The sequence below is a fragment of the Ptychodera flava genome, chromosome 6, assembly GCF_041260155.1.
Source record: "Ptychodera flava strain L36383 chromosome 6, AS_Pfla_20210202, whole genome shotgun sequence".
Taxonomy (NCBI): domain Eukaryota; kingdom Metazoa; phylum Hemichordata; class Enteropneusta; family Ptychoderidae; genus Ptychodera; species Ptychodera flava.
The window spans coordinates 4,925,054-4,937,172 of NC_091933.1; the positions used below are offsets into that span (position 1 = coordinate 4,925,054).

General features: G+C 36.1%; 1 protein-coding gene across 4 annotated transcripts in view; it reads right to left on the minus strand.

The window, feature by feature from the left end:
• Positions 1 to 12,119, minus strand: part of LOC139134655 (alpha-2-macroglobulin-like) — a 154,517-nt gene that overhangs the window by 128,894 nt on the left and 13,504 nt on the right. For all 4 annotated transcript variants that reach the window (XM_070701615.1, XM_070701613.1, XM_070701614.1 and 1 more), the window contains exon 4: positions 3,804 to 3,859. In XM_070701615.1, coding sequence (XP_070557716.1) covers positions 3,804 to 3,859 — 56 coding nt within the window. The remainder of the gene's footprint in view (positions 1 to 3,803; positions 3,860 to 12,119) is intronic.

The window sequence follows — 12,119 nt, forward strand, 5'->3', positions numbered from 1 at the left end:
TCGTTGCAGACGACAGCTGGAATATTCAACTTAAGACGAAGTCAGCAAAATGGTAACTTGCGAGTGAGTATCGATATATTCACTGAATTTTCAAAACATTTGTGAGCTATGTCGTTCATGATTCTTGCCAAACTTACATGTTCGAGATCGTTTAGTAGTAGTTGATTTGCACCTTTCGTAGCATATAGTGGCACATCATCTGCTAGAATTCAGTCAAACAGTTTGTAGTAGTATCGGACATACCTACGCAGTGACGTTACTGTTATTTAGGCATATAGTCCACCAGCTGGAGGCCACCAGCTGCTGACGAACAAGTAGTTGTCAAACTAAATTTCTGTCGCATGCAGAATATCAATTTTCTTACCCAAAGATTTTGTTTTTTTGTTGCATAGAGCAACTAGGGTTTGATTGGCTGTTTTAGCACTGTTAATGTTACTTTTTAATCACTCCATCTTTTTGTGCCAACGTTATTTCTGATTGATCTGTTTAATTGTCGAACCGGTAGAAGATCTAGTGCCAAAGATGATTTTGCTGTTGGAAAAAATGTCAAGACAAAGGATGGAAGAAGGAGTACCTCCAGCGACATAACAGGAAAGATACACATGTTGCTGCTACTTTGATTGTGTTTGTCTGCATCTGTAGCATTTTGAAATTGAAAGAAAATGATATTAAAGGGACAGTAGCTGTAACTTTTGATAATACTTTAATTTTTTTTCATCTGTGTACGAACCACAGTTTCTTCTCAAGCATGTTCAAACACTCAATATTCAGCTTGAATATGAGTCAAGTCACTCTCAAGTGCATTGTCAATATTGTTGTAGACAACTAAATCTAAGTCCAGTCTTAAATTCAGTTTGGCTGTGTTGGATTAGTAATAAACAGAAGATTGTAAAGTGTCCTTTCCTTTCTCTAAAAGCAACCAAAGGGGTGTTTAAATCAAAGAACACACGAATGTAAAATTTTTCTTCCTGCCTTTGGCCGCCATGCCCTTCGGGCAACAAGTTGGTCACCCACTCAAAACCTTACAGGGAACACTGCTGACCAAACAAACTTTACTTTCTATTTAAGCAAGTTGGTCAAGACTCAGTAATGGTGGAGAATTTTGGACAGAATTTCCTGCAGTAACCAGCCATACCGAGAAGGCGCATCAGTTGTCTCTTGCAATTTTGCAAATTTCTCATTTCAGCATCAACAAGTTTTACCTCACCCAGTCTTACAGTATGTCCAAGGTAAGTCGACCTTGCTTGACTAAACTCAGATTTTGCGAGGTTGACAGTCAACATTGTTTTACTCAGTCTCTCAAAAAAACCCCATGAGTTTGATGTGTTCTTCCCAGGTGTTGCTGTACAGGGCAACACCGTCGACATAAGTTTGCATCCTTCTAATCCGGATATGACGCTTTAATCATCCGTTTAAATGTTGCCGCCGAGTTCTTCATTCAAAATGGCATTACCTTGTACTGGAACAATCTTTCAGGTGTAACAAAGGCGGATATTTTACATGTACGATTCATCAGAGGGACATGCAAAAATCCCTTGAGTAGATCAAATTTTGTCACATATTTGGCTTTTCTCACTTAATCGATGCAGTCATCAATCCTCGGGATTGGGAAAGTGTTTGTCTTTGTAAGAATGTTAATTTTTCTGTAGTCAGTACACATACAGTAGCTTTTTTGATCAGGTTTTGGCACGAGAACGCAGGATGAATTCCATTACTGTTACAAGGTTCAATAAAGTCATTGTCCGGCACGTATTTGGCTTCTTCCTGGAGATATTTCGCTTTTTGTTGGATTCAGCCTGTGTTAATGTTGTTTCATAGGCTTCCTGCCGCTGACATCAACATTGTGATACTTTATGTTTGTCTTCGTTGGAACATCTTTGAACAAGTGGTCATATTCGTTGATTAGCTCTTTCACCTGTTGTTGTGGAGGCTTGAGGTGTGCTGACTTAGACTAGAGATTCTCCAGGATTTCTGAATTCTTGTGTTTGACCGATTCCAGCTTTGAATTTAGAGAATTTACACTCGAGTCAGTTTCACTATCACTACCTTAATAATGGTTTGAACTGACTTCACTGACTGACAGAATGTGTAACACAAGGGTATTCCTATCCAGATATGGCTTAAGCATATTAATATGGCATACATGTTTTCGTTTTCGCCTGTTAGGTTTTATTAAGATGTCGTTTAAATTACTTAATTTCTTATCAATAAGGTAAGGACCAAAGTAACGGGCATGAAGTAGTTTGCCAGGAACAGGAAGAAGAACAAGAACCTTTTGACCTAGTTCGAACTTCCATTTTGAGGTGCTTTTTTCACATTTTACTTTCATAGACTACTAATGATTCAAGGTTTCCTCTGGTTAATACGCATACCTTAGAAAGTGTTTTTACGAAATTCTGATACATATTGCAAAAGATTCAGACAATCATTATCGTATGATAGAAATTTCGCTTTAAAAAGATAAAGAGGGCCATGGACTGTATGTGCATGTGGGCTAAAATCAAGAGACTCTTGAATTGACTCTCTAACAGCAAAGAAAAGATAATGAATTCCTTCTTCCTACTGTTTCTTAGTGTCAAAACACTAGGTCCCAATCATATTTTTGAGTTTGATAGAACAAAGTTTGATAAAATTGCTTAAGGGCATCCTGACTTTCTTGGTGATAGGCAGAGGACCTATACTGTTTAATGCCTAGCTGGGGCATGACTTGTTTAAAACTTTCAGACATGAAGAAGGAGCCTTGGTCAGAATGTCAACACATTTAGGAAGGCAAAATAAAGTTGAAAATTTGACTAAAGCTTTCACTTTAGTCTTTGCCTTTATGTTTCTCAGTGCAACCGTCCAGATATGCACATTATTGTCAACATGAACTCATTTCCTGATCTAGTTTTTTGTAGGGCCAAACACACACACACACACATACATACATACATACATACATACATACATACATACATACATACATACATACATACATACATACATACATACATACATACATACATACATACATACATACATACATACATACATACATACATACATACACACATACATACATACATACATACATACATACATACATACATACATACATACACACACACACGTACATACATACATACATACATACATACATACATACATACATACATACATACATACATACATACATACATACATACATACATGCATGCATGCATGCATGCATGCATGCATGCATGCATGCATGCATGCAGACAAACAGGCAGGCAGACAGACAGACAGACAGACAAACAGACAGGCAGACAGATATACCAATATACATATTCCTTCAACTTACCATATAAGCTCTCTTCGGTATATATATACATACATATACCAAATGTGAGCTACAATTACTTAATTTTGACTATTCTAACATTCTAAAAATTAAGTTTTGTGGGAGCTTTGTGTATGAAATAGCTCCCGGCGCTCTTCAGTCAAATAAGCCTTTATAAATGTATGTGATTGTCCCTTCAACTACCAGATAGTATTTTGTTCAATAGTAATAAATTTGTAAGCTGCACACGGGACGCTCCTCATCAATATTGTTTCACTGATCAAATATAAACAACGACGTCTGTCCATATGTTGGTACGTCCTCGGTAAAGAATCCATTGTCTCAACCTAAGTTTCTATAGATAAAACAAAATATTTGATGGTGGAATGTTGAAATATGACTGCTTCAACTGCATATTAAAGAAAGGAGATGAAATGCCACTTCAAACGTTCTATGACAAACGCATTTTTACAATACATTGTATCCTTAGATAGGATCTTACCATGGAAGGATACGGCTTGAATCCGATTCCTTTTAAGTTCAAAATCCGGAATAGCACTGTAGGGATACAAATAGAGGATGATGCATAACAATGTAAACAAACGTTCCTCATAGCACTACACGGTCTTTAGCTATTCAATGATTAATTTCTTTTATAAAGTTTGGAAAGAAAAACGATAAGAAATTTAACTGAGTGATACATAACTATTCCCGGCAGCATGTTACTCTTTTTCTGCTAGGCTTGTTACTAGCCATCAAGCCACCCTGTCAGTAAAGAACCCGTATGAGCCATAGCTTATTTTTACCAACGTAGAAATGTCTTACTCATGAATATGATGTACTTGTGCTCTGCTTACGGTTTGGACACCCCTTAAAATCAATGTAAACACAATGTGTGTCACATATAGAACTGTGCTGAGGCTTGCAGACATTACTGAATCCTACATGGATATCATGACTTTTAAATTCCGGGCGTCTCGGCATGCTGAAAATTAATGTAATTACCATTACTTAAATGAGTGACGTACTATAAGGAGAGTACAGTGAGAGGCATCTGCAAGAAGAAGTTTAACAAATATAGACTCATGAAAAAGTGTAAAACAGTGTTTCTGTTCAATGCAAGTAAAGAAAGTAGGTAACAGGGAAAGGCATGTTTACATGACCGCGATGTCATAAATTGATGAGGCTCCCCAATGCATCAACTATTTACGATGTGAACTCACTATGACAAAGCAATCACAATCGATTTACAAAAAAATAGCCGAACACAATGGTATCAATTTACTCTTCTATCATGAAATTTCGACATTTTTGAAATCATCGAAAAGAGGCAATTATGAGTGAAGAGATACGCATAAAACTATTACATTTGTTTTATTCAACACCCATTGTCTGTTATACATATCCAATGGAAGACATCACTCATTGCACTCAAATCGTAATGAGATAAACGTTTGAACTGGTTGTGAGATACAGTGTGTGATCAAATATCACTTGATTAACCTCGACTAGGGCATTCTTTTATTAACTCTAGCCCAATTCAGACAGACAAACTAACGCCGCCACTACACTGATGTAACTTTCATGTTAGTGTTGTAAAAGCTGTCAAAACGCTCGATGTCGGCCCAGCTTTGGTTCAATTTTGCCCTGTACTGCAGGTATTGTTGTAAAAGTTGTTGTATATTTCTGTAATTTGGAAGCACACCAGTTAATGCGACGACAGACATTTATGTCACAGATATCATGATTGGTGGTGCATCCCAAATTTTACATGCCTGATTTGCAAAGTTCGCTACTATTAGGAGTTAAGGTGGCTGGAAAGGCTATTTTTGCACCAATTCTTTTCTCAGAGTTAATGTCAAGTTTCAAGTGTTAGAATCAAGATATTTAGTTCAAATTTTCAGGATAACTCCCTTACTTATTACTTTCTCCAAAGAATATTGTATATTTGCAGCCATGGTTTGAAATATGACACCAGTAAATTTTAAAATTTAATTTTTCATATTTTTTTTACATATTTGTATTTAGTAATAATTGGATTGTACTTAATATTACCAAATTAGTTATAAATATGTTGAACTATTAATTGTAAGATGTGTACGGCAGGATTTGTAAAAACAAATTGTTTTTATGATTTTACATGGGTTTACATATCAAAAAATTATAAAAAATTCTTTCAAATTTCAAAATGTGCTTTTTGAAAAAGTACTTCAAATACAGGGAAATTGTGCCATAGTCATCTTGTCTGTAACCTTGATAATAGGCTGTAAAAATTCCAAATCCATATCTCATTTCATAGGTTGGATTCAATTGGCATAAAATTATATAGGAAAACTGTTATTTGTCAAAAATGTTGAAAACAAGCCGTATTTGCACCCCTCTTTTGAAGTCACACAGCAGTCTTTTTGGTTAATCTCACTTTTGACAACTCTTTAAGGGCCGACTTGCAGCGATTTCGAAGCTGTTATCCAATTGGTTGGCAGAATCTTACCGTGACAATTAAATAATACAAATAAACTCCCTAAGTTGCTGTGAATAGTGACAATCGACCAATCGGATATAACCTTGCAAACACGCTGCGAGTCAGCCGCTCTTTAACACTCAAAGAATCTAAAAATGCATTTACAATAGCAGTCACTCACTCTGAATGCAAGCACTGCCATCTCAAACTTTTCTGAAAAAACAGCAAATAATGACTTTCCCTTTTCAAACATTTATTAAAAACCAGGGGACCTCTACCATAGTTAATACACTAAGGCCTCCCCAACTTCTTCTTATTTGGTCAGTTTTTCAGAAGTTTCAATAGGCTATAACTCTGCAATGCCTTTTGAGCCAAAATGTCTAGTTTTTTTATTCCACAGCGAATGTTGACTACTTCATATTTTAATAGTTTTATTGAAGTTTATAACTGACGCTCTAGCCTTTCCAACAACCTTAAAGTGTTTAAGCTTTCCAGATTTTTTCAAATTACCTTGAATGAACAAATTGTCATTGACATGTGAAAATGGAATAATCAGTGAGAAGTAATATTCAACTCAAAATTTAAAATTTCATGGGTTGTCACAAACCCATAATGTATCTCAGAGACAGACATTCGGGCTTTCAAGACCTTCATGTTTTACACTACTTTGCCATTCTGCTATTTGTGCTGATTCATTTTGGAGCAATTAAAATAAATTAAGTTTTCAATGCCTAACATTTCTGAAAAATGTGTGAGATGAACCCAGATTTTTTCCTCTTGATTTGAACGAGAGTAGCTCTAAGCTTCTTTATAAAACTGTATGCAAAATATTTAGTCGTTTGGATTTGAGGTTTGTTGTATATTAAAGAGATTTGTTTTAATTTTGAGTCCGAAGTGATCCAGAATATCCCTCGAAATATAATTAATCGCAGAAGAGGTGTCCACGTGTGCAAGAGGAAAATTTGGACAGCCCTTATGGTTTTCCGCTCATAGTTAGGAGCTAGTCAGTTTGTTCAGCCCAGGGTGGATTTATTGGAGTCACCCTGTTTTTGATTCGTGATGGGCGTCACCATGTTTTTTAAATGGTCAATATAGGGTCAGTGTGTTGTTGAATCACAATGCGGGCTTATACTTGCGTAGAATACATCACAATAGACATCAAATAAGGTCCAATAATCATTATCATGCAAGGTAACTATGAAATTTATCAGGACTAAGGAATATATCGAAAATGACAAAGGCAATGTGGTCATCTTGAACCACGAAATAGTTGTGGTACCAGGTGCCCGGAATGGGTAAGCGTACCCTCCCAGCTAGCTGCACCCGTCAAGATTGACCCAAAGAGACAAATCCATTATTATTTGGTGAATTCACCAAATTACTTTTGTGAGTCAAAATTTGGTATGCTGTCACTCATCATTCGAGAAACAGACACGTCATATTTTGATACAACATCTCCGTATCTACCGTAGAACTTCTTCAATGATTTCACCAATCTACTTTCTGAGAATCCTTGCCTCACAAACTTTTCAGCTAATAGGCTGTGTATAACTCGAAAGTCTTCATATGAATTGTATGCTCTACTGTATCTCAGGAGTTGTGAAATATACACACCATAAGCTGGAGATGATGTTATATTGCTTGACAAAAAGGGAAAGTTTATGATTTCAAAATTGAAATCGTCTCTTTTGTCATACAGCTTACTATATAGTGTATTATGTCTAATTTCAAACAATACGTCTAGGTATGATGCCGAGTCCACACTGTCAGTTGTTTCTTTTATTTCTTAATCATCTGGGTAGATGTGGTGTAGATAATTGGATATACAAGGATTGTTTAAACTGATGAGATCATCAATATATATGTGGGTGTTGTTAAATCGCTTGGCAATCCTTTTACACCCAGATTTCATACGAATACACAAATAAGTCTGCAAGAAATGGGGCGCCGTTTGTGCCCATGGAAATGCCTATGATTTGCCTGAATGTCATGCCAGCAAACTTGATAAATATGTTGTCAATTAGGAAATATAGCATTTGAAACACTTTAACATCACTATATTTGAGTTTGGCATCGCTGGTGTTGGTGAAATAGCCCAAGTTGCGCTTGATGGCAATGTATTCATACCTACGACTACCATTCTTGTAAAAGATGGCTTTCTTTACGAGAGATGATAGCCTGTCTTTAAGTTTGTTATGTGGGAGGGTTGTGTACAATGTTGAAAAATCAAATGTGTGGATTGAATTGTACATGTTTTTGTTATTTTTTAAAAAATGTAACAATTATTTGGAGTTCTTTAATATTCACATTTGATTGACCCCACTAGTTTCATAAATTTTGTCACAATAACGTTCCAAACAAGATTTAATGGTTGATAAAATGATGGTTAAAAGTTGTGACAAAGCGTTTTGTTGTACACTTACAGGAACCAGCTATGAAACGTTGTTTATCGGGATTCTTATGGATCTTAGGAATCCAATATAGATTAGGTAATACCTTGTCATCTTGCGCTAACTCGATGCCAAATTCACTCAAAACTGTTGAATGGTTCTGCAATATTTCCTCTTCAGATAAGGTTGAAAGAGAGTATGTTGTGCTACTCTCATCATCTGAGTTAATCTGAAGTTCGTTCTTTAAACATTGAATGTAATATTGCTTGCAGACAAAAATGATGTTCTTTGATGCTTTGTCTGCAGGCACAACAACATATTTATCGTGTAAAGCATCTAGACATTCCCGTACAGAAGGGTCATCAAAGGCAGATGTAGTGTTCATGACAGCATGTGAAGAACGAAGACGTGAAATGCGAGAGTTTACCTTATCACGGACTGTGCGAAGCCAGTCCGAAAGACATCCACCGTCTTTCGTCTTCGAGGGCAGCCCACTTCTTAGCATAAGCCTCAGCAGCATCCATGATTAACTTTAAGTTTAAGTTCCAGTTTACTTTGGGTGGCTCGCGATATTTTTGGCCAAACTGGAACAGCTGCCGAAGCTTAGGATGTGTAACTATCTCAATGTCACCTGTTATTATATGACCGTGAGGTTTGTACCAAAAGGGAGATGACATACAATCACAAGTACCACCATGAACATTGTTCCTAATATCAATTTCTTTCAAGACCCTTTTGTTATGAAACAATTTCCTACCTATGGTCTTAGAATAGGTATAGGACACTATAGGAGGGTCTTGAAATTTAAAATAAGTTGGTACTTTGTCCATAACGTCCTTGTTGTGTAAGATATTGCTGATGTTAATTATGTCAATCCCTTTGTTAACAAACCTCAATGGGAAAAAACCAATCTTTGCTGACTGTTGATGCTTTCTGTCTGAACAGGTTTGAATAGGCAATATTTGCCTATATCCATAATAATGGCGATTAACCGGTATTCGGGCAGCAGATGGTCGTATACATTCATGGCTTCAATAGTCAGGAGAAGTGATCTTAACTTCTACAAGGAGCATGCAAACAATGCAGTTCGTACTTTGTGAACACCCAAAGATTGATTTACCATGGGTAGTAGATCACTGAACTGAGGATTACTTGTGTTATTGCTGTGTCGGTGGCCATGACTTCGTCGTCTTCTCTGATGAGAATTAAACAAACCCATGACATTGACAGTCTTTCCTCTGGGGCTAGATAGGTTATCCACACCTAGTATGTTATCATTACAGCCATAAGGCATAGCTGTGCCAAGTTCAGTGGTCCAGTGGTGTTCACGTTGTTTGCGATAACTCCTACTCAGTATTGAACTAATAGAAGGATGGTAATTTTTTTCTAATAAATATTCTGACTTTCATGTTCAATACTGAGTGAAGAGTAGAGGACCATTGAAGTGAATGTAAAGGCAGGTTGGCAGATTGTTGTTAATGCATGACCTATGCCCACACATCCTCTTAGAAAGTTTTTTCCCGGTCTGTCCGACATGTATAAGACCACACAAAGTGCATTCTATGCCATAAATGATGTTCTTAGATTAGCATGAAAGGGACTCAAATGCCTTTGTGTGGTACGACTTTTTAGACAGATGACTCTGTGTCACAGTGTCAGTGATCAGAATATCACATGTCTTGCAATTTCTAGTCAGACACTGTGACACGGAACAATCACATTCCATATTTTCCTTAAGAATGTCATATAGATTTAGCCTAGGGCTCAGTCCAACTGATAAATTGTTTGCCCTATACAATCCCTCAGCAATCGCTAATTGCATCATTCAGTTGCATATTTTACCCGTGCCATTCGGGTGCGTAGCTTTAAGATCAGAGATATATATCATAGACATCTGGATGTTTGCGAATTGAACATCTGTTTGCAAATTATACACACCATTATTAAATCCGGTGTTCACATGAAAAGCGAGACAAAATCCTGATCTCTTTTGGTTTTTCTCTATGAGATCTTTGTATTAGACAGCACGCACTTATATTTTGCACTACATTAATACAGAGACAATTTAGAAAGAGAAAAATGACAAGATAATTTTCGTTCTCATTGATGGAACTATTTTTCCTTCTGTCACGGGATTTTAAATACAAGGTGTTTTTATGAGTAAAATAATAGTTAACAAAATGCAGTTTTTGTCATTATTAAGTGTGCTTTTATGGTTTCAAAGATAAAAGTAAAGGTCTTCTCAGACATTGTGCACATCAGATTTGGCTACAACTTATAAAATAGTTCTGTAGGGCTTCTCAGGAGATGTAATGGGATGGCTGGCAGCAGTCTACATTGCCACTGTAGTTTTTTATTTAATGCTGTTCTATTTTTGATATTAGTGATTGACATCAATATATTTACAACAACTGGTTATGCCACGCAATTGTGAAATACAATCACAGCCAATTCAAAATACCGTATTCAAACTTTAAAATTGAAAAATTTGTAATCCCTATACAACAGACACGTTAACAAGTCCAAGTCTTTGACATTTCATCGGCAATTATTGACAAAGCATCGAGCCAATCTCAATAAGGAAGCAATGCAATCTTTGTATATCATAAATGCTTCACATTATCAATGCTTAGAAATCTATGCCAAAGACACTGACCAGTCCTTTACTATAGCAGCAGTTTTGCCCTTGGTGAAACTGACATTGCCCTGCTTGTGCATTAGAAATAAAAACGCTATTAGGCCGTGCGATAGAGGGAGTCTATGTGGACCGTACCGCCCCCACCCACAGGATAACAAACCCGTATTTTGAGAAGCTTTGGGGTCCCTAGAATACGAAATGGCATCTGAACAGAAAAAAATATTGGGACGCAATAACTGTTATGGTCATGTTTTGAAGGGTACCGCAAAATCACGATTTTGCGACCTATGTGCGTTTTTGTCGGACCTGTCTTCTTGTAAGTCATCTGCTGAGTTTATTTGATATTATAACCAGGCTGGTTTAGTATCACTAGAAAGGCAATATATTAGTTTTTGACTTGACATGACATATTGCAACATGCAACATCTTCTATACTTTTGGTGAAATACATACCCCAAGTTTATACAGCAAATTTCAGCTAACCTCAAGTTCTACCAATTCTTTTGCTATAGACATTATAAAAAAGGCAATGCTTTGTATAAAATCTGTATTATTTGCTACAGTCTTTATTATTTGCTAAGTCAGAAATATGAAATATATTTTAATAGAAAAAATATTTAAGACAAACATTGCCTTTTGCATAAAAAGTTTTAAAAAAGTAAAAAATTGGTAGAGTTTGAGATTAGCTGTAATTTGCGTTGTTAACTTTGGGCTATGGGCAAGCTTGTCCCGTTCCAAGAAAACTATACAGAATATTGCATATTACTAATTAATTGCCTTTCTAATGATATAATACCCATGTTACATTAAAAAAAGAGCTCAGCAGATGACTCAAAAGAAGACGGGTTTAACAAAAACTCAAGAGGGTCGGCAAAACTGTGATTTTGCGGTACCCTTCAAGATATTTTTGTTGCAGTTATAGAATCCCGATATATTTTCTTATGAAAGTCTATTTCATAGTTTTCACAAGTCCCCGTATCAAATGCTTAGGCAAAATTTGATAGATGTTAGATTAGCTGTGACTATAGTTTTCAATATAAACTTCGGGGGTATGGGGTAAAGTTTGGTCATATTCCATAAATGCTGTCGAGAATATTGCATATTACAATATGTCATTTTAAAGATTAATTAATTGCATTTCTAATGATATCCTACAAGCCAGATTATGTTTTAAAAAGCTCAGCAGATGACCTACAATGAGTAGATTTAATAAAAAAATGCCAATCTGCAGTACTGTGATTATAGGTTACTCTTCAAAAGATTACCATACCAGCCATTGCATTCCAATATTTTTTCTCTATTAAAAGTCTATTTCATATTTCTGACATG